General features: G+C 45.3%; 3 protein-coding genes across 12 annotated transcripts in view; all 3 read right to left on the reverse strand.

The window, feature by feature from the left end:
* The window catches only part of LOC147635567 (putative potassium transporter 2), a 34,378-nt gene extending 21,206 nt beyond the window's left edge, over window positions 1-13,172 (reverse strand). For 3 of the 10 annotated variants that reach the window (XM_086802915.1, XM_086802912.1, XM_086802908.1), the window contains exons 1-3: window positions 12,462-13,172; window positions 11,145-11,264; window positions 7,094-7,328 (exon numbers count right to left, since the gene is read on the reverse strand). In XM_086802915.1, the coding sequence (XP_086659041.1) occupies window positions 7,094-7,328; window positions 11,145-11,183 (274 nt within the window). In that variant the 5' untranslated portion in view covers window positions 11,184-11,264; window positions 12,462-13,172. Of the gene's footprint in view, window positions 1-7,093; window positions 7,329-11,144; window positions 12,177-12,461 lie in introns of those variants that run through there. The other 7 variants (XM_086802913.1, XM_086802909.1, XM_086802916.1 and 4 more) reach the window with 7 other exon arrangements.
* On the reverse strand, window positions 2,157-3,736 carry LOC147635568 (uncharacterized). The gene has a single exon (XM_086802919.1). The coding sequence runs from the start codon at window positions 3,630-3,632 to the stop codon at window positions 2,592-2,594; it is 1,041 nt and encodes a 346-aa protein (XP_086659045.1). The 5' UTR covers window positions 3,633-3,736; the 3' UTR covers window positions 2,157-2,591.
* LOC147635569 (uncharacterized) lies at window positions 3,756-4,807 on the reverse strand. Its single transcript, XM_086802920.1, has one exon. It carries the CDS (start codon window positions 4,715-4,717, stop codon window positions 3,797-3,799), a length of 921 nt encoding a protein of 306 aa, XP_086659046.1. The 5' UTR covers window positions 4,718-4,807; the 3' UTR covers window positions 3,756-3,796.
* Window positions 13,173-19,522: the final 6,350 nt, after the last annotated feature.

A 19,522-nucleotide genomic window follows, 5' to 3' on the forward strand; every position in this document is an offset into this window, starting at 1 on the left:
ATGAGATTATGGCCTTGCTATGTAACCTGACTCTTTATTAATATATAAAACTACTAGTTTCTTTTTCAAGTCATTTAATATATCATTGCTTTGTTGCAAGAGCGTTTAGGGGATGTTTTAGGCATCTTCTTCTATTACAAATTGTATACACTGTACTTTTTTGGTCTCATATGCCATTTGTGAGGGTTTCCCGGCAAGCTGGACAGACCATATCATTGTACCACTCTTTAAGAGTGGGGACCCCATGGTACCAGGCAACTACAAGACGATCATGATTGGTCATTACTTGGCCAAACTATATGGCTCTATATTGGAGTCGGAGCTGAGCCACTGGACAGAGAGGCATGGTCATCGAGCACATGGGCAGGCCGGCTTCAGGAGAGGATTTACTACCTTAGATCACATACTGACACTTCGGGCACTTATTGAAGAGGGCAGGGCACAGAAGAGAAGGATATACTGCTACTTTATGGACTTCCGCAAAGCCTTCGATACCGTACCACATGCTAGGCTTATGCACAGATTGCATGACATTGAGGTACCCGAGGATATGCAGTGGGGGATATATGCTTTGTATGAGTCTGTGTGACAGGCAGAGTCCGAGCTCCAGGTGGACTATCCGATATGGTGACCAGCACGATAGAGGTGACGCAGGGATGCCCGCTATCGCCTACCCTCTTTGTACTGTACATCGATGCGGTCTCTGATTATGTAGACAGATTGGGAGGCCCAGGGGCATGCCTGGCAAGGGTGTTGATACCCATCTTGTTATATGCTAATGATATTGTTCTAATCTCAGACTCTCCGGAGGGATTACAAAGACACCTCGATGCATTACAAGCTTTCTGTGCGGATAGAGATCTGACAATGAACCTTGGGAAAACCAAGGTTATGGTGTTTAACACCACACAGGCATGGGTGACGAGATCAGAGCCTCAGTTCACTTTCCGAGGGGAGCCGGTTGAGTACGTTAGGTCATATGTCTACTTGGGAGTTACTTTCAAAGGACCGCGTTTCTCCCTTAAGGAGGTAGCAGCAGCTAGATTAGCTCGAGGGCATGCAGCCTTGGGGGCATTTGAGAGGCAGTGTGCACACATACAGTTTCAGGAGCCACGCACCAAATTGTGGCTATTTGATACGCTTGTCACACGGACCCTTTGGGGGCCCAGCATACATCACAGATCTCAAAGAGGGACGGATGAGGGATGGACGCAAATGGAGAGACCACTGATTATGATGATTGCCCGCATGATTCGGAGCAAATCATCAGTACCACATGAGATTGTTCGGGCTGAGTTGGGTGCCGCACCAGTAGTGACCGAGGCCCTATTCCAGGCAATTACCTTTTTACAGCGGCTATGGGATCTCCCTCAGCAGAGGTACTCCCGATTGGCATTGACCTCATCCATACAGTTGGCAGAGGATGGAGATACTCATTGCTTGTATGCTTAGATGAGATCATGGTTTGACCTACATGGTTTGCGGATAGAGGCACTACCACCCTTTCAATAGTATAGTCTGGATTGTCCATTTTTGGATCTCACCCGCTCAGAGCAAAACCGCGTGATCAGGATGGTATCATCAAAGTGGACACAGAGAGGACATGGACTAGCCCCCTTGAGCCCTTAGGCATGAAAATGGCTCATTACAAGAGCCATTTTCTACACCTCTCACCAGATGATTTTATCACCCGCCCGACGTACATGGATGTACACCTATCACATGGGATACATTCATAGTTGTCACGGTACGAAAATACGATACCGTACGGTACGATACCGTACGGGAATATTCGGTACGATATGAAATTTTGGGATACGGTACGATAAAATACGGTTTTTTAAATTAAAGAACACCTACAAACATAGACATTTTCAATTTGGAAGGGTAGAGTCTAGAGAAGTTGTTTCAAACCAAAATATCATTAAAAACAACTAAACAAGTTTGAAGTGACAAACAAAAGTACATAAGTATAGAGGTGCGATGCGATCATGCGCGCTAGGCGCGAGTACAAAAAGAGAGGCTAGAGCCAAGGCCCAAGGAGAGACTAGACAAAGGCATCACTATCAGAGCTCTCGCTGAAATCATCCTCATGAGAAGAGGACACATCAGTGGCCTCGCCGAAGTCGCCATCGCTAAGAAGGTTGCCCTCATCATCGAACTCTAGCTCTCTAAGCTCATGTGAGAAGCCAAAGGGAGCATCCTCATCTGCAAGAGCGAGTGTGGAGCTACCCGATCCACGCCGCACATAGGTATGCACTATGTCCCTGGGAGCACCACGAACCGTGCATCCACGGCTTCCTACTTGCACTCCTCTGCCACTACCTCCACGCCCACGACGAGTGCGAGTAGGTCGTCGATCAAATGACTCGAGCTCTCGATAGATCTCTGCATAGATCCTCTCCTCCTCCTCATCCTGCACTTTGTTAACACTCTGAAGAGTGTCCCCTGTGAGCTTGAATGCATCCACATTCACCTACATTGTACAATGATCAAGTGACAAGCAATGTATTAGAATTTGGTTCCAAATTTCAATAAACATTGAAGTTTGAAATTTGAATGCTTATAACTTATAACTTATAAGTTGTAACTTATACCTGTCTCGCTGATTCCATCTTTTGCATTGCGCGCAGCATGCGCAAGTTAGCGCGGCAATACACTAGCCGCTCTAACTGTTGCGTGCTCAAGCGATTACGTAACTTCGTGTGTACAAGTGAGTAGGAACTCCAGTTCCTCTCACATGCACCTGAAGAGCAATCCTGAGCTAGGATTCTCAAAGCCACCTTTTGGAGGCTTGAGAGCGCATACCCAAATGTCTCCCACCAAAAGAGGGGCTTCACAAGGGATTCCCTCTTCCAACAGGTAGTAGATGCAAACGCGGCTCCTCCCCTTTGGTCATTGTAGCTTATGAGCTCCTCAAGGAACTTCCCATGGCGATCCTCCGGCAATGCTTTGGGCAAGTAAGCATCTCGGGCTTCAAGTAGCTCCACGTTGGTGAAGAGGGCGGGTGATTTGTAAGCCGGATGCAATAAAGCGGCAAGACCATGGATAGGTCTTCGCATCCACTTCCATCTCTTCTCCACAATGGCCAACATACCATCGCGCTTCTCCTCGTCGATGGAAGGAGAAACGCGTAACTCTGCTATGGCCTCTCCCATGAAGTGAACAAGAAGGCCCATGGTGGCTCCCTCCATGTCGGTCATCCGCAATACCCTATAGAAGGGCGTGACCGCAATGACAATAGTGCGGACCGACTGCCAAAACTCCTCCTTTAGGCAAAGCCGTTGCATGGCTTTGGCCTCCGCCGATTCTCGCTCATCCCACTCATTCCACATTGTGGAGACCACTGTTTGGCGAAGGGAGGATTTCACATCGTGGAGGCGCTCCAAGACGAGCCACATGTAGGCGAAGCGTGTAGATGAAGGCTTCTTCAATTCCAACTTGCTATGTTCGCGGAACATGGCAAGCACCTTCACCTTTGTGGTGAAGAAGGTAACAATAGAGATAGCTTCGGTCATTACTTCCTTCATCCACACTAACTTGCCCATATCCTCCATGAGCAAGTCAATGCAATGGGAGGCACAAGGCGTCCATACTATGGAGGGATAGTCCTTCTCGAGCAACTTCCCCATCCGACGGCAATTTGAAGCGTTGTCGGTGATGACTTGCACCACGTTCTTCGATCCAACCTACATGTCACAATGCACATGAATGGATGCAATGAGCGTATGCCGTATGAGACTTGACTCTTGAGTCATGACTCATGATATAGCCACATATGATCATATGATTCATATCACATATACCAAAGCCTAAACTTTAAAGACTTTAGTGCAATTTGAAAGTTGAAACTTACCTCCATGATGGCTTGCTTGATATGGCGATATATGAATGCACCCGATGTTTTCCTCCCCGCCTTTCCGGAATCCACGCCCCGCACAAAGTATGTGCCAAGAGGGCAAGAGACAAGTATATTGATGATGCCTCTCTTCTTCCGGTCACTCCATCCGTCGGAGAGGATGCTACACCCATACTTGGACCATGCCGCCCGCACCGGATTGAGAGATCTATCGATTCTTTCCCTCTCGTCCACAAGCCTCTTCGTGCGCATGTCATGATAGGAGACGCCGGTCCATCCTTCACATGGGCCCACATTTGCAATGGCTTTCACCATTGACTTCCATTGATCTACCTTGAGCACATGGAATGAGAGATTGCACTCAATAATGGTGCGTGCAATCTCTATATCCGCTAGCCGTTGCCGTTCTCGGAGATGTGATAGAGAAGAAGAGAACCCCCCGGTGGCTTGGGCTAGAGTGGCTTGCCTCATGGGAGACTCAAGCCTTTGTCTCTTTGAGGAGGCGGAGGCGGAGGCGGCACCGATGGAGGTGGCACCGATGGAGGCGGCGGGGGAGGATGTATCACAAGGCGGGGAAATGACCTCATCATCCGCCCTTGAGCTTCTACCACTATCATAGTGAGCACCCAATCCACCCTTGATCTTGTTGAAGATCTCATCGGATATAGCAAGGGGGACTTCCTTGCATGGCGCAACTTGCCCCCCCACATTTCCAACATGTTGGAGAAGCCTAGTAACTCCACTTGTGTATTGTTTGCCACAATACTTACAAGTCCACCTATATGACTTGGACTTTCCATCGGCTTTCTCTACATGGATAGCATGCACATTGAAGGCTTCATTCTTCTCCCTTGTCATTGTAATAGAGAGAGAGAAGTTAGAAGATTCAAGAGATGGATAGGCTTGAGAGAGAGAGAGAGAGAGAGAGAGAGAGAGAGAGAGAGGCTTGAGAAAATGAGAGTGAGGCTTGAGTCTTGACTCTTGAGAGAGAGAGAGAGGCTTGAGAGAGGGCCTATGGGGGAGAGAGTGGCTTGAAAGTTGAGAGTTGAGAGAGAGAGAGAGAGAGAGGGGGGGGCTTGATGGTCACTTGAGCAAGACTCAAGAGAGGGGGGGGCTTGATGGCTTGAGTAATGAGCATTGATAGGCTAGAGCTTTGAGAGAGGCTTAGGGGGTGGGCATTTTATAAGGCCATGTAGCATGGGCCATGGCCAATGGGCACATGGGCCACAAAGCATGCCCAAAACGGCCAGCAAACGGCTACAGCAACGGACAGAAATGGCTACAAAAATGCGCAGTCGGCGGCGGCGCAACGGCTAAAAACGGGCAAAACTGGCATATCGTACCGTACGATATCGTACGGTATCGTACCGTACGAATCGTACATACGAATTGATTCGTACGCGTACGAGAAACAACCCTGGATACGTTGTGCCATTGGACAGATCCGGACCTCAGCACACCAGCTGCGGATTGAGACAGGGCGATATGTGCATCATATCTTGGATGACCACATTTGTCAGCTATGCTACTAGGAGGCATAGACATAGGAGCACTACATTTGCCGATGTATAGTCTATTACGAGATCTGAGGGAGATATCACTGCCCCTTCCGAGAGGGTTTTGGGCCGTTACGCAGGGTCATGGAGTTTGAAGATCAGAGATGCTTGGGATTGTTCCTACTTGAGCTCAGGAGACATAGAGAGACCCTCTTGGCAGACAGGAGACCGAGCCATGATGTACCTGGACAGAGGACCCTGACAAATTTCTTCGGCATTGGCACCAGCACCAACACACCTCCTGATACCTTCTCCATTGGGCCATCAGGGCACCGACCACGCTCCCAAGGAGTCACCACTGATAGAGCAGTCATCTTATGTCGTGCTCGTCGCCCATGCCCACCAAGATCCCGACCACGGCATCCTCACCATCGCCAGATTAGAGCCATTATTGCTCAGCATCAGAGGCGCCTACCTCGCTTCTACGACCTCTCCATTCTAGACAGCCCCATGGCGGAGATACTTGATCTAAGGAGAGGGCAACACTTCAACTGATCAGCATACATGGATCTACCTGATATACATTTTCCAATATTTTCTACTCAGTATCATCTCGGAGTCTTACAATTCTGTTTTTATAACTATAAGACAATCAGTTTATTGTACTTTTTAGTCTCATTTAGTTGTTCTCTTTGATGAGACACCAACTTCAGATGTACTCTCAGTTTTGGTCTCATAGGTCATTATGGCCTCTTAGAGACGTTAATATATATCATTTCATTTCATTTCATTTCTCTCTCTCCCACACACACACACACACACACACATGCACGCACACATTTTTTTGGGGCTAAAAACCATTGTTTCTATTATGTCAAATGTACAAAGAGAGACCCCATCAAAGCAGCAGAGGTCTCACACATGAGGAAAGAAAATTAAAAACACTGGAAAAACAAATTCATATGAGACTGATCTGACTATTGTAGTTGATAGCAATCATGTGGAGTTTGTCACAACGATTGATGGAAATACTGATATTTGTCAATCGAGATCAACTGGAAAACTAGTCGATTACGAGCAATCCAAAATGTCTAGAGAGCCCAAAATTGTGTCCATTGGAAAAAAACAGCCATATGTGCAAATCTCTGCTCATATCTGTCAAATATCCAAAAATGCTGAGCGGAACGTGCTCCTAGAAATCTGGCATTCAAGCATCTAGATAAATGAAGCACAAAATCTTGTGTGTCAATGCAACGTCACAACAAGTGATAAATGGTCTCATTCAAGCAAAAACATCTCGGACAATGAGCAGAAGCAATCTTTCTTCATGCCAAAATCCTACCAACAGGAAGTACTCTTGCAATGCATCACCGAAAGAAGACTCTATTTGAGAGGTAACTTGCTTTTCCATAGCTTTTGCAAAGTTTTTTCCACCATATCACTGATTTATGTTCATGTTCCATAACATATTTAGGAATCTTGCCTTGGATATGTCCAAATAGTATATCCCAATAGTGTAGCTTCCATTTACCAAAGGAGCAAGTTTGATAGGTTGTCAACATCACAGCAATCATGAGAGTCTTGGGGCAGTTGTTGAGCCAAAAAAGTTTGTAAAACAGAGTTGCTTTGTGTGCTAACATATGCACGCGCGCGCACATGCATCATTTCCAATTAAAACTCTTCTTCAAGCAAGGAAACCCACTTCCTCCTAGAAAAATTTCAAGAGCATGAAAAGTACCTTCCCCGTTGTCATCAGCTTTGAGAACAAAAAAGGCGTACTTGATCACCAGCACAAAAGTGAACGTCCAAAATATTAAAGACACAACCCCAAGGATTTCTGCATCATCCTCCGAAAGTTTCACGATTCCTGCAAATGAGCTTTTGAAAACATACAAGGGGGAAATGCTCAGATCTCCATACACAATACCAAAGCTTTGATAGGCAAGAGCCAACACAGTTTTCCAGGAGGTTCCCTACAATCAAGGAAAAACGTGTTACACCAAGCTTTGAACATGAGATAATGACGATGAAGCTAGTATACGAATCATCATGTAGTAACTACTCAGAAGAATAGAACACTATTAGAAAGCCAATGCATTTGTGTAAGAGTAAAGCTAAGCCTACTAAAGACCTCCATTGTAATTTATCAAGAATTAGGACTTGACACAATATATACCAATGGAAATTCAGGTAATTCCCCAAACTCAACAGCAACCAAAGTGTGATCTTAACTCCATAAGCGTCTACTCACAAAGCAACTCCATAAGCATCTACTCACAAAGCAACTCCATCATGCATAGCATAGACTACGTGCTATGGCATCCCTGCTCACGTCATCAACGCACAAAAGTAGCTGTAGGTTCGTGCATAAAGATATGTCCAGCTTAGTGGGTGATACTCGGTTTCTATCACTTCTCCAGAGATGAAGGGTGGACTCAGCCACTTCTCCCCTCCATTACCTTTCCCCTTGCTCACCCTCTTTGCATGTACTCCATCTCAAAAACCCTCAAATTTGGCAACCGTCTACTCTCTAAAGACCCCTTAATCAAAAAGTTTTTGGGAAACCACCCTTCATTTTAGAGAGGGAATATTAGACTAGATTCCTAGGAAGATTCACTCCCCATGTCAAATGAGGGCCACATTTATAGCCAAAAAAACACCAGTCCTTATCAATGTAAGGAAAATCCTTCATGTTACCAAATATTTGATTAAACCATGTGGCAATTCAAACAAGTCCATAGTAAGAGCTGCACCATAACTGCCATGTGGCATGTGGTTGGACAGAGCAGAAAAATTTTAGATAGATGCAAATAGAGAAATAAAAATGGTCCCAAAAACCAGATCCGATGATAAACGCTTTGAGATAAATTAAGCTACTTTCCCTAGGGTTATAGTGACAAGGATTACCAAATGGTGGATAGAGACAAACTGAGGTACCATAGTGTTAACAATTAAGAAATTTAAAACAAAACTTTGGGCTGGCATAAAGCTTATGCTTGACTAAACTTGGCCATACTCACTATATGCCTGAGTAGGTGGCATCATTTGGATTTGATGTCTAATTTTTTAAAAAGAACATTCCCTTGTTTTTTTTTCAGAAAAGAGACTTCTATTAAGTAATATAGAATCAAACAAAGGGAGATCTCAAACCGAAAGTTAGGGAGATCTCAACCAATTGGGGGCACTATGCTGCCATAAAAGTCCTGTAGGAGTGGAGGAAAAGAAAATACCATGGTTCCACACTCTCATAAATCTGCTGCATTTTGTTTGCGCACAACTCTAGAAGATCCCTGTATACGGGCCCAGGTGGCCAAAAGAGTATAAACGATGTCACTCCATATACTGCAAATACACTGAGTGTCATAAACAATACCCTTAAAGGCCTCTGAGCATCTAGTCTTCCGGATATGCAGCGACGTGATACTAACAATAATCTCCGGTGGTGTCAATACTCAGAGGAGGTGGTGTTGTGTATATCGTAACTAGGGGAGTATCCTCAAGCAAACATCTCTGAGCTATGCCCCTATGGACAAGTATAACAGGACCTACTTCCCTGACCTCAAAAAGAAGCTGTGGGCCAGACTACGTCAACCATGCAATAGCACCCCAAGTAATATAGATAGGATCACTCCTCAATCTGCCCAAGAGCTGGGCTATAGATACCCAGATCCTCTGTGCTCCTTCGCACTCCCACAGGCAATGATACATTGTCTCGGATGGAGTTGAGCATCTAGGACAAGAGGGATCCACACCAAAAATAGATCTCCATTGGTTGGTGAGCAACCCACTCTGTAGAAACAGCTAGAAGAAGTAGGATATCTGGCTCCTCTTGTACGAGAGCCAACGTCCCTGCTAGAATCTCCTCTGAATGGGGGGTGTAGTAATGTCATATGCATAAATGCCTCCCAATGAGGCCTAAGAGTGGGAACCCGGAACTCTTTGGGTCTGTCCAAGCATGAGCAACTTGGCATTACAGACAGTGTAGCTGATGCTCCTAATGGGGTTAGGAGCATCAGTCCATTCCCAATCTCTAGGGTCCCAATCTGATAGGGCATCCATCATATGGAAGGGTCAGTATACCAATGCTTCCAAGAGCGATGCACTACTCTCACTGGACGGATCACAAGGCCTGGTGTGATCACCACTACATCAGATCTCTCCATCTGCCATCCACACTGAATAGAAGGCAACACCCTCTTTCTCCTCTGGCTTTAAGAATCCCAACACCTGAAGGGGCACGCCTGTCCCATAAAAAAACCCAAACCATAAGTGATGATACTCATGTAAAAATGTACCAATGAACCAGTGGTTAGGAATAGTTGCATCAATATTTGCAATCCGTCGGTGACGCCCTCTGAGATGTTGGGTAGTTGCCTCTCTCTCAACATCTCAAAGACACTTAAAATTATTCCAGTCAAGTACTGTTTGCTGCGCATCTCTCCCCGCATGGCCACTCAATATACCCTGCTACTTCCGGGGTCTACAAGATCGTCTCTGATAAGGTTGTTCCACATAATGGACTGTCTGTCAACCTCATTTACTGAGCTTGGGGGTCGATGACGGAAAAATATCCACATACTGCTCCAAGTTGGATAATGGAAGAAACCAATGGGGAGGACATGGGGCAATCTGCCTCAGAGAAAATAAAATGTGTGCTATGCCTCTAGAAACCAATGGGGAGGACATGGGGCAATCTGCCTCAGAGAAAATAAAATGTGTGCTATGCCTCTAGTCACCACCACTCTCAAGGACACATCTAAGAATATGATACATGAAGAAATCCTTCCTGGTCTAAGTTTAGCTAAGGTAGACCCTAGTTCACCTTTTCGGGACATGTGCGGAAGCTCTCTGTCTTCTTTCAGCCCTAAATACCTTTCATAGGAACATCTTGATGCAAAACGCAAAGAAGAGATGGAGAGAAGAGAGAGAAATAACTGTATTTTCAGTATGTTCATATCGTACAAAAAGGTACATAGTCCTTGGCAATCCTAGGCATGCCCATGAAAAGGTGGAAAACCTATCTTACCTAATCTACTCTGTGACCTAGCACCCAAAGGTGTTAGATGTCTAACAATGAGCCAAGCACCACCTTTTATAGGCCCTTTAAGGACAAGTGAACTGGCCGACCTGCTGTCAGTCAGTTCCATGGACCTGGAAAAATACCTTCATGATGATCCCATCATGTCAATGTTCCATCTGCTGGCCGACAGAGACCTGGTCCACCACAATACCTTCCATGCCTATGACAGCTAATGAAGCTCTAGAATCAAGTCTTTTATCTGCTGCTGCAAATCAAGGATAAGCACTGGGATTAGCATGTCCATATGCATGCAGACGACATTCCCTTTTGCTAAACTTGCTGATGGGATTCCAACTTTTGACCCAACTAGAGAAGTTATTTGGTGCCAAACAAAAGAACTCTAAAATAACTCTTAAAATTCAGTTTTTTGGGTTAGACATCAAAGAGAGTGAGTCACTCCAAGAATATTTATGCACATACTCATTGTAAGCCACAATAAATTTGGTCGCACTCACTAATACCTTACTAAAATTGGTATTAGTGAGTACGACCAATTTTATTGTGGCTTATAGTTGGTATTAAACCTGTCCATACTCACTGTAAGCCTGACTAAACTTGGGCATACTATAAGGTTGATTAAAGTCACTATAATAAGCTTGACTAAGCAGGGGAAAATATTTGAAGCTTTCATATCAAAAAACCCAAATGCCCATACAAATTGCTATACTGTGCGAAAAATTTGAGATTTGATACAAGCAGACAGACTCACCCCATGTTTCTTTGGTTGAAGGCCAGCTTCAAGGTCCATGTGGAATGAAGATCAGTGAATAGTCGGCATACGAACGAAGAGAGGGTTCTCTTAGTTCACCGTAAGCACAATGAGCACCTCCTTGAGTCCAGCATACACACAACAAGGGTCTCCGTTAGTCCACCATGCACAGTCAAAACCACCATAAAAAAGACTGTCTCCAAAAGCCCACCATTATTTCCACCATCCACACCGTCAGGGACTTCATCAACCCATCAAAAACAGTATTAGGGTCTCCATAGACAATCAGGGGGTCCGTCAACACATCAAAAACACGATTAGGGTCTCCATTAACCCACCATATACACAACTGGGGCCCACCATTGATGCAGTACCGTCTTAACTAGCCCACTATTGATACAGTTATAGGAGTTAATTAGCCCACCATAAACTCAATCCTACAGAGAGAGAGCCTGTTACTTTATAATGACCAAGTGGACAGGAGGAGTTGCATTACAGTGAGCTCCTTTTCTTTTAAGGTAGGAAGTGCCCACTCTCAGTGCTCACCATTTGCGCGTGGAGGCAGCTGAATCCGGTGGAACCGTGGAAAGGTACTGCAGGATGGAAAGGTGGGGTTTTGATTCAGATAACAGACTGTGCCCTTAAATGTGTATTTTGCCTGTGGTTTGTGTACTCTAAAGGAAGTGTTCCAGGAAAGTGATGGGAAATGTGGGTTTTTCATGTGTGGTGTTGTTGAGGTGAAGAGGCGGGAAGGTTGCACGCATGGACCGTGTGACGTTTCTTTGGTTGCAGTTAAGTAAGGGAGGCCTGAATGAGACAAATACAGAGAGAAAATAAAAACAAATCCACATACACACACAAGTACACGTAGATGCAGAGTCTGCATTCAGATTAGTTCTCTCTTTTATGGTTCTTTGCAAGCAATTAAGAACTGATGGGGTTCCCTCTTATTAGCAAGAAGGGCTTTCTGGGTTCTCTCTACCAGCAAGAACAAGACAGAGGGCTTCCCGTTCTAAGGTTTTCTTTCATTAAACAACAAGATTAAAGGAGAGTTTATTGGGATTTTTTTTTTAAATTAAGCAAGTCGGCTTTGTGGGCTTTGTAAATTAACTTTCTTACTAGAAGTGGGCTTTTTTTTTAAGGTTTCTTTTTTCATGGCTGTGCAAGCGCAAGTGGGTTTCCTGTTAGGTAACGCAACAAGGAGAACAGAAAAGGGCTTTTAGTGGATTCTGTCTGTAACAGCAATCTTTTAAGATTTTGTGGGTTTTCATTGAGCAGCAAACAGGGTGAAGAAGAGTTTTGTGGGTTCTCTCTTACCAGAAAGAAATACACCGAAGAGCTAAAGCAGCAAAGTGGGCTTTGCGGGTTCTGCCTATAATAGCCACATCAATGGGCTGCGAAGGGCTCAGCAAAGTGGGCTTTCTGCGCTTCAATCAGGGTTCTCAAAAAGCCAATTCTGAGATGGGCCTTCTCTATGTTTTCTTCATACAGGCTTTGTGGGCACTTAGTTCTGCTTTCTGTGTTTTCCTACAAATGGGCTGCATGGGTTTTCTTTGAGAGCTTTCTTCAGAAGGGCTTTGTGAAACTGGGTCTTCTACCAGAAATGCCGGCTTTTCTCAAAGGAAGAGATTTGTACTAGCACGAAGAACAACAAAATAAATGGGCTTTTTAAAGTGTGGGCTATCCGGGCCTCTCCCCTCTACTTGAATTGAATCAAGAGAAAACACAATTTGCAAACATTCCTTTGCAAAATGGTGGCTTGCCACTATGACACTATGTAGTGTTTTTAGGTCCCCTTAAGATGAGAGGGAAGGATGTGGTGGTCGTGCCACAAAAATTCCATTGAAAAAAGTGTTTCCGGCTTGTAGAGAGTGGATATCTGTAGACATCTGCAAGAAACCAAAGCTTTTCTTGGAGGGGAAAAGCTTTGGTAGACTAGACGAGCATCTGCAAGATAGGGCCACCTAGTTGATTCAGAGAAGACCTCTGCCCTGTCTGAATACTTTCGGAGCCAGAAATGCTTGAAGGACGAAATGCTTGAAGGACGAAAGCACCTTTTTTTTTCCACCCTCATTTGAATCGAGCCTTATTATCAATAGCTATACTTTCACAAACAATAAATCCTAATCAAAACATATCACACCAATCAAAATTGCAAAAAGAAGCCTTCACCTTTGATGGATTGATGACTAACTTTATACTTGCACAAACAATAGATCCTAATCAAAACATATCTACACCAAAACTACAATTTTCAAAAACAAATTTATGAAAAGAAACCTTCACCTTTTTGATGGATTAATGTCTAATTTTTTATTGTAAGAAATAATTGTACTCACACAAATAATAAATGTTAGTGGAAACATACTTATACCGAATTCAAAAACAAAACTTGCAAAACAAACCTCCACCTTTGGATCGCTTGATGATTGACCCCAATAGCTTTGACTGAACAATTTTTTCCCATTCTTCACAATATCTTGCATAAAATTTGGACTTTCTAGTCTTCTGGTAGTTGATGAGCATGTTTAGGCGAGATGGGATTGGAGCAGCGTCACCATAAGAGAATAAAGTCAATGGGAAAGTTTGGGGGGTGCATGGGGGCATGAAATTGCACCCCCAGTCTCCCCATGTCCAAGAAAGAGTTTTTAGTGAACCTAAAATCAATCCTTCTTCCTATGCCATATGGGTTAATGAGAATATGGGCACCAAATTTTGTTGTCCATTAATTAAATGGTGGAGAGAGTGGACGACCTTAGGTGTTGAGTGTTGAACGTCATGACCTCAAGTTTAAAGTTTTTTTTAAGGGGCTTTTTCCTATATTTGGTCAATACCCATGCTTAACTAGTAAGCATTTCTATTGCGAGGGAGTTCGTCAAGCCCATCAGGTATTGAAAGATCCAAAGCTCTCAATGGGGCACAAATGCTACATCCGTAAAGATTCAAGGGGTGCTACTCTTCCAGAGACTTGTGTCAATCCCGGCAACAGGTATGGCTGCTGACCTTGATCGGCTTACCGGCTTTATAGAGGCAGAGAGACCTTATACGAGAAGGACAGAAAACAACAACGGGTCTCTATCGCGGTTGGCTTGACGAATTGGATAGGCCTTTATCAGAGGCTATGGGACGAAGGCCACATATTCCTACTCGGCCCGGCCACGCGCGCCCCTATTGATTAAAGACTGTCTATAGTGGGACAGTGCTTGGCACAAGTTAGCTCTTCTAAAGCCGATTCAGGGGTATGAAATCACTAGAGCTGAAGCTCCGGTCAAGGGCCATCCGCTATAAGAATAATCGGGAAAAGTTCGAGTAGACCTGAGGGATTCTCTAAGGGAAAGGCTTCGTGACAGGGTGATAGATAAAGGTACAGTCCGATCCATACAGAGACATATGGCGTATAGCATTAGGCAAGCACAACGCTGCTGAGGCTATTTAACATATGTGCTATCCCCCTTTGAGTAGTATAACCAGTCATTCCGGAGGAGCTGTTGATTTAGCCACTTCTAGTCCCCACTTATCAGGTGTTTTCCTTATTTTAGGTTCCATTAATTTTATAACCACTATCCCCAATACGCGCGGACCCGGAATGACCATGCATAGATTACCCCTATTCGTTTGGTTCGTTTCAGTGACAGCATTCCTACTTTTACCACCTCCTCTCGTATTGGCAGGTGCAATTACCATGTCATCAACCGATTGAAACTCTAATATCACCTCTTCTGACCCTGCTGGAGGAGGGGACCCTATCTTATACCAGCATCCTTTTTGGTTCCTTGGTTATCTAGAGGTTCATACTTCTATTCCGTCGAGACTTGGTATCATTAGTTATATTGTCTCCACTCTCCCCAGAAAACCTGTCTTCGGTTATTCAGGCACGGTGTATGCCATGATCAGTATCGGAGTTCTTGGATTTACTGCTCGGGCTTATTATATGTCCACCGTAGGCTCGGACGTGGATACACGTGCCTACTTTACGGCGGCCATCGTGACTATCGCCGTGCTTATTGGAACCAACGTTCCTAGTCGGATTGCCACCATGTGGGGACAAAACACTGAATGACATCCCAACACAGGGCGTTCGATCAACAATTGGACAAGCCATGTAGGAAACAACGGTGAGATCTTATGGGGGCAAAGCCCTAGAAAGAAGTCAGAGGGCCCACACCACTTGCTTACCCTCCTAGGAACCGGGAAGCACTTGGCGAATGCCAAGTAGAAGGGAAGGAGCCTACGCACTTGTCACGCTCTGAGAGCCGGAGGGGAGAGGGGTAATTTCCGGGTGGGAACCCGGCCTTTCATCCGTCAAGTTAGAGAGCCGTGTGATGGGATGGGTGACTATCCAGCCCGGTTCGGAGAGCACTTGTGCAGCCTGCACCAGTTTTACGGGAGGGGGATGGGACATAGGAAATGCGGGCCCGACAAAATCTACCGCCTTTCCTGTGCTTTGCCCTCGTCAAGCCGATGAAGCAGGGCTCCGCCCGACCCCTCTCACTAGGCGCAGGTGGACTCCCGACTCTATCTCACGGACCGCCGGGCAATACGAAAAGGGAGAGAAGAGGGAGGATTACTAGTGGAAAACCGCGAGAAGCCTCCGAAAACTCCCGTCGCCCCTTGGCAACCGCACCTATTACGCCTCTGGTCGTGCAACACTTTCCTCGTATGAAGAACCAAATTCATTCTGACCCCACTACGGTTAACATAACTGATGACAATCTTTTGCTTCTCTCTTCCTCTCTGTTATCCTTTTCCTATGGTAGGGATGCCGCCTGACGCTCTGATAAAATGAGGAATGCCTGGGGTAGGTTTGCAGAGAGAAAACTGTGTCTGTATATAGGAATGCCTTACGTGAGAAAGCTAGGAATCCGTGCTGTCGGTACCACTATAATAGGGATGCCTGACGCGAATGTACGAAACCCAGAGAGAAGGATCCGTGCAGTAGTTACTCTTCTTCAGGAGGAGATGCCCGCTGATGCTCGTACATAGCGAATGCCTGATTCAGGGGAACTAAGAAAGTATGCAGTCATTGTTGCCGGAAGAAGATTAAACCTTGGTGGCCATGCGCACCATGTGGACACTCTGGAGTCTTCTAGGGTTGCCTATTCTCTTGGACTCTCTCTTTCTCTTCGCGTCTTGCCCTTCAACGTCGCCTCTCTCTCTCTCTATTGTGTCTCCCTTCCACGCGCCTCTCTCTCTCTCTGTTGTGGTTGCAACGTGGCCTCTCCGTCTCTCTACTACCGTTTCTTCACAACAAGGGACAAAATTCGCCCCTCTCTCTCTGCTCACGATGCAATGTGCTCTCTCTCTCTCTCTCACCTCGGACATTGTGTCTCTCTACTGTGTGAGGTCCTGACCTGTCTATTTGACGCGTGAGCTCTGGACATCACCGTTTGTTGCAAGGCGACACTTGAACCTAATGTCTATATGGCCCAATTATGATGGATTTAAATAAGCACTTTATCTTACATAATATAATAGGGGACCTTTTCGAGGGTTGCCTACGTGACAAAAATTTTAGCCATCTTCTTCTTCATCCCACTTTTCTAGACTAGCCTCTACGAGTCTTCTCCCTTTTCAAATTCACTGCCAGCCTCTTTAAATGGTAGAAAGATATGAAAGAGATGTATTTATACTTTGAAGTTATTTTCTTTCTGGTTTATAGATCGATGTTTGTGATCTCTATGATACTTTCTTTTAAAAATTATACGATGTGGGAAGAGGCTAATAATTTAATAAAAAATGTTATGGTTTTGATGCCTTAGTCAGTAAGCCTACTTAAATGAAAGTTTCTTGAATGCACCACTATACACACATATACTACACACAATAAATGCTCTCACAATGTATGTCAGCACTTTTGATGATTAAAATGGCAATATAATCCCCCCACTAAACATCTTTCATTGTCATCCCCCCATGTGAGACTACCCCACCACGTTAGTGTTGGACAGCAGGAGGGTGTGAAGAAGGAGGTGGCGGGAGACTGAGTGCTCGAGGTGGAGCAGAAGTCGCAGGTGAAGGAGGTGTTGCAGAGCGGGAGGGCATGAAGGAGGAGGTGGTAGGAGGATGAGTGCTCAAGGTGAAGCAGAAGTTGGAGGTGACGAGAGACTGGAAGTTGGACAAAGTTATGCACCACCTATTTGATGATGGGTGTGATGAGCACCTATCTTGGTGTGGGCTCCCAGTGGTGTTGTGGTCGTGTTGCATGGTTGTCTGCAGCATTACGTCAAAAGGAGGCTTTGATTAAGGGGGGGTGTTGAAGTTAATCTCCCTCCTCTCTCCACATGGCATGCAATGGCTTCTAGATATCCCATATGGCGTTGATTCAATTTGTCCATCATAGTATATAGGGGTAAAATACCCTTGGTTTCCTCATGTCTCCCTCATTCGTCCATCATAGTACATAGGGTGAAATACCATCGGCCCTTCATATCCCCCCTCATTCGATTTGTTCATATATGAAAAAAGCCTTGCCCCACCAAGTGCAGGGCATGTGAAATACCGTTGGCCCTTCATATCCCCCCTCATTCGATTTGTTCACGAATGAGGGGGGATATGAAGGGCCAACGGTATTTCACCCCTATGTACTATGATGGACGGAAAGATGCCAGCTTCTACTGGGTGGTGGGGTCACATGCCCTGCACTTGGTGGGGCAGGGCTGTCTTTTTCATATATGAACAAATCGAATGAGGGGGGATATAAGGGCCAACGGTATTATTTCACCCCTATGTACTATGATGGACGGAAAGATGCCAGCTTCTACTGGGTGGTGGGGTCACATGCCCTGCACTTGGTGGGGCAGGGCTTTTTTCATATATGAACAAATCGAATGAGGGGGGATATGAAGGGCCAACGGTATTTCACCCCTATGTACTATGATGGACGAAAAGATGCCAGCTTCTACTGGGTGGTGGGGTCACATGCCCTGCACTTGGTTGGGCAGGGCTCTCTTTTTCATATATGAACAAATCGAATGAGGGGGGATATGAAGGGCCAACGGTATTTCACCCCTATGTACTATGATGAACGGAAAGATGCCAGCTTCTACTGGGTGGTGGGGTCACATGCCCTGCACTTGGTGGGGCAGGGCTCTCTTTTTCATATATGAACAAATCGAAGGAGGGGGGATATGAAGGGCCAACGTTATTATTTCACCCCTATGTACTATGATGGACGGAAAGATGCCAGGTTCTACTCAATTTGTACGGCTTGCAAATTGTGGCCACATTTGTGAGGCCGGCAGGCTCGACAGGTACATGGACAGGCCGGATCAACACAAGCGTAATCGGTATGTTTTTGCGATCTTCGCTCGCCAGAGAATCGGAAAATTGCTAGCTTCTACTCCATTTGTATAGCTTGCAGATTGTGGCCACATTTGTGGAGGTGAACTGGGAACACGTTGTCATTGCAATGGCGCACCAGCGATGGGCGCATAAACAGGCTCTTATATGTAGGCTTTGTAGGCGAAGGAAGGACTTTTTCGTAGGTTGCGTACAACAGCTGCTGGAGGAAGGTACACTGGTGACAACATGAACGTTGAAGTTAGGGAACCAAAAAGCAGGACGGAAAGCCATAGGCGAGCCGCTACAGTGTGTACACACACTGACTGGCGCGCGCACATTTTTTTAATAAAAAAAAAGATAAATGAAAAGATTAAAAAAAGCACAGCAAAAAAGCACAGCGCACTCACTTGTGAGTGGGAACTCCCCGCATGTAGAAAGCTCTCTTCCTGCGAGATGCAGTGGGCGCTGTGCTTTTGGCGGCCCACATTTTAAAGGTCCGCAGCCCGGACACTTTCTGCGTCCCTTTCACACCGCATTTCCACATGTCTCCTCCTCAACCTCCTTTGGACATTGGGCCCAACGACACTCCACATTTCCTTGGGCCCATCCTATCCGGGACACTTCGAAGTTAGAGCCTTTTCACACTCCACATGGTTCCTTCGTATTTAACCTTCAGACGTTGGGCCCCCATGCTCTGTGGAACACTTAGAGCCCTTACAACTTGCTCTGGAAAACAACTTCCACAACATGGTGAAACGAACCTCCATCTACTTCCCATGGCCGAAAATGCATAGTGCTTGGAAAATTTCCTCTACACCAAGCTAGAAAAAAACCACCCTTTTAGTGTATCAAATTAAAGATCTAAATTTTGGGTATACTTGAAAATTTTCAATTGTAAAACAGATTCATATGTAGATTTTTGAAGCAAAGGTTTCCTTTTTTGACTTGTTGTGAAATATGCTTATATATAATATTACCCTACACAATGGAAAACTCTAAATTCTATTTTTTTTATTGCGGCGGGGGAAAAAGAGGGCAAACCCATTGGGGCTATCCACGTGCCATCACAAGAAAAAAGAATATAATTATCATAATAA

Source organism: Cibotium barometz, chromosome 9 (genome assembly GCF_041138505.1).
Source record: "Cibotium barometz isolate CiBa-2024 chromosome 9, ASM4113850v1, whole genome shotgun sequence".
In the NCBI taxonomy this organism is placed as follows: Eukaryota; Viridiplantae; Streptophyta; class Polypodiopsida; order Cyatheales; family Cibotiaceae; genus Cibotium; species Cibotium barometz.

Excerpts from the sequence above, each read along its gene's own strand:
- LOC147635568 (XM_086802919.1), bottom strand. The coding sequence starts at position 3,632 with ATGGGGAAGTTGCTCGAGAAGGACTATCCCTCCATAGTATGGACGCCT.
- LOC147635569 (XM_086802920.1), bottom strand. The coding sequence starts at position 4,717 with ATGACAAGGGAGAAGAATGAAGCCTTCAATGTGCATGCTATCCATGTA.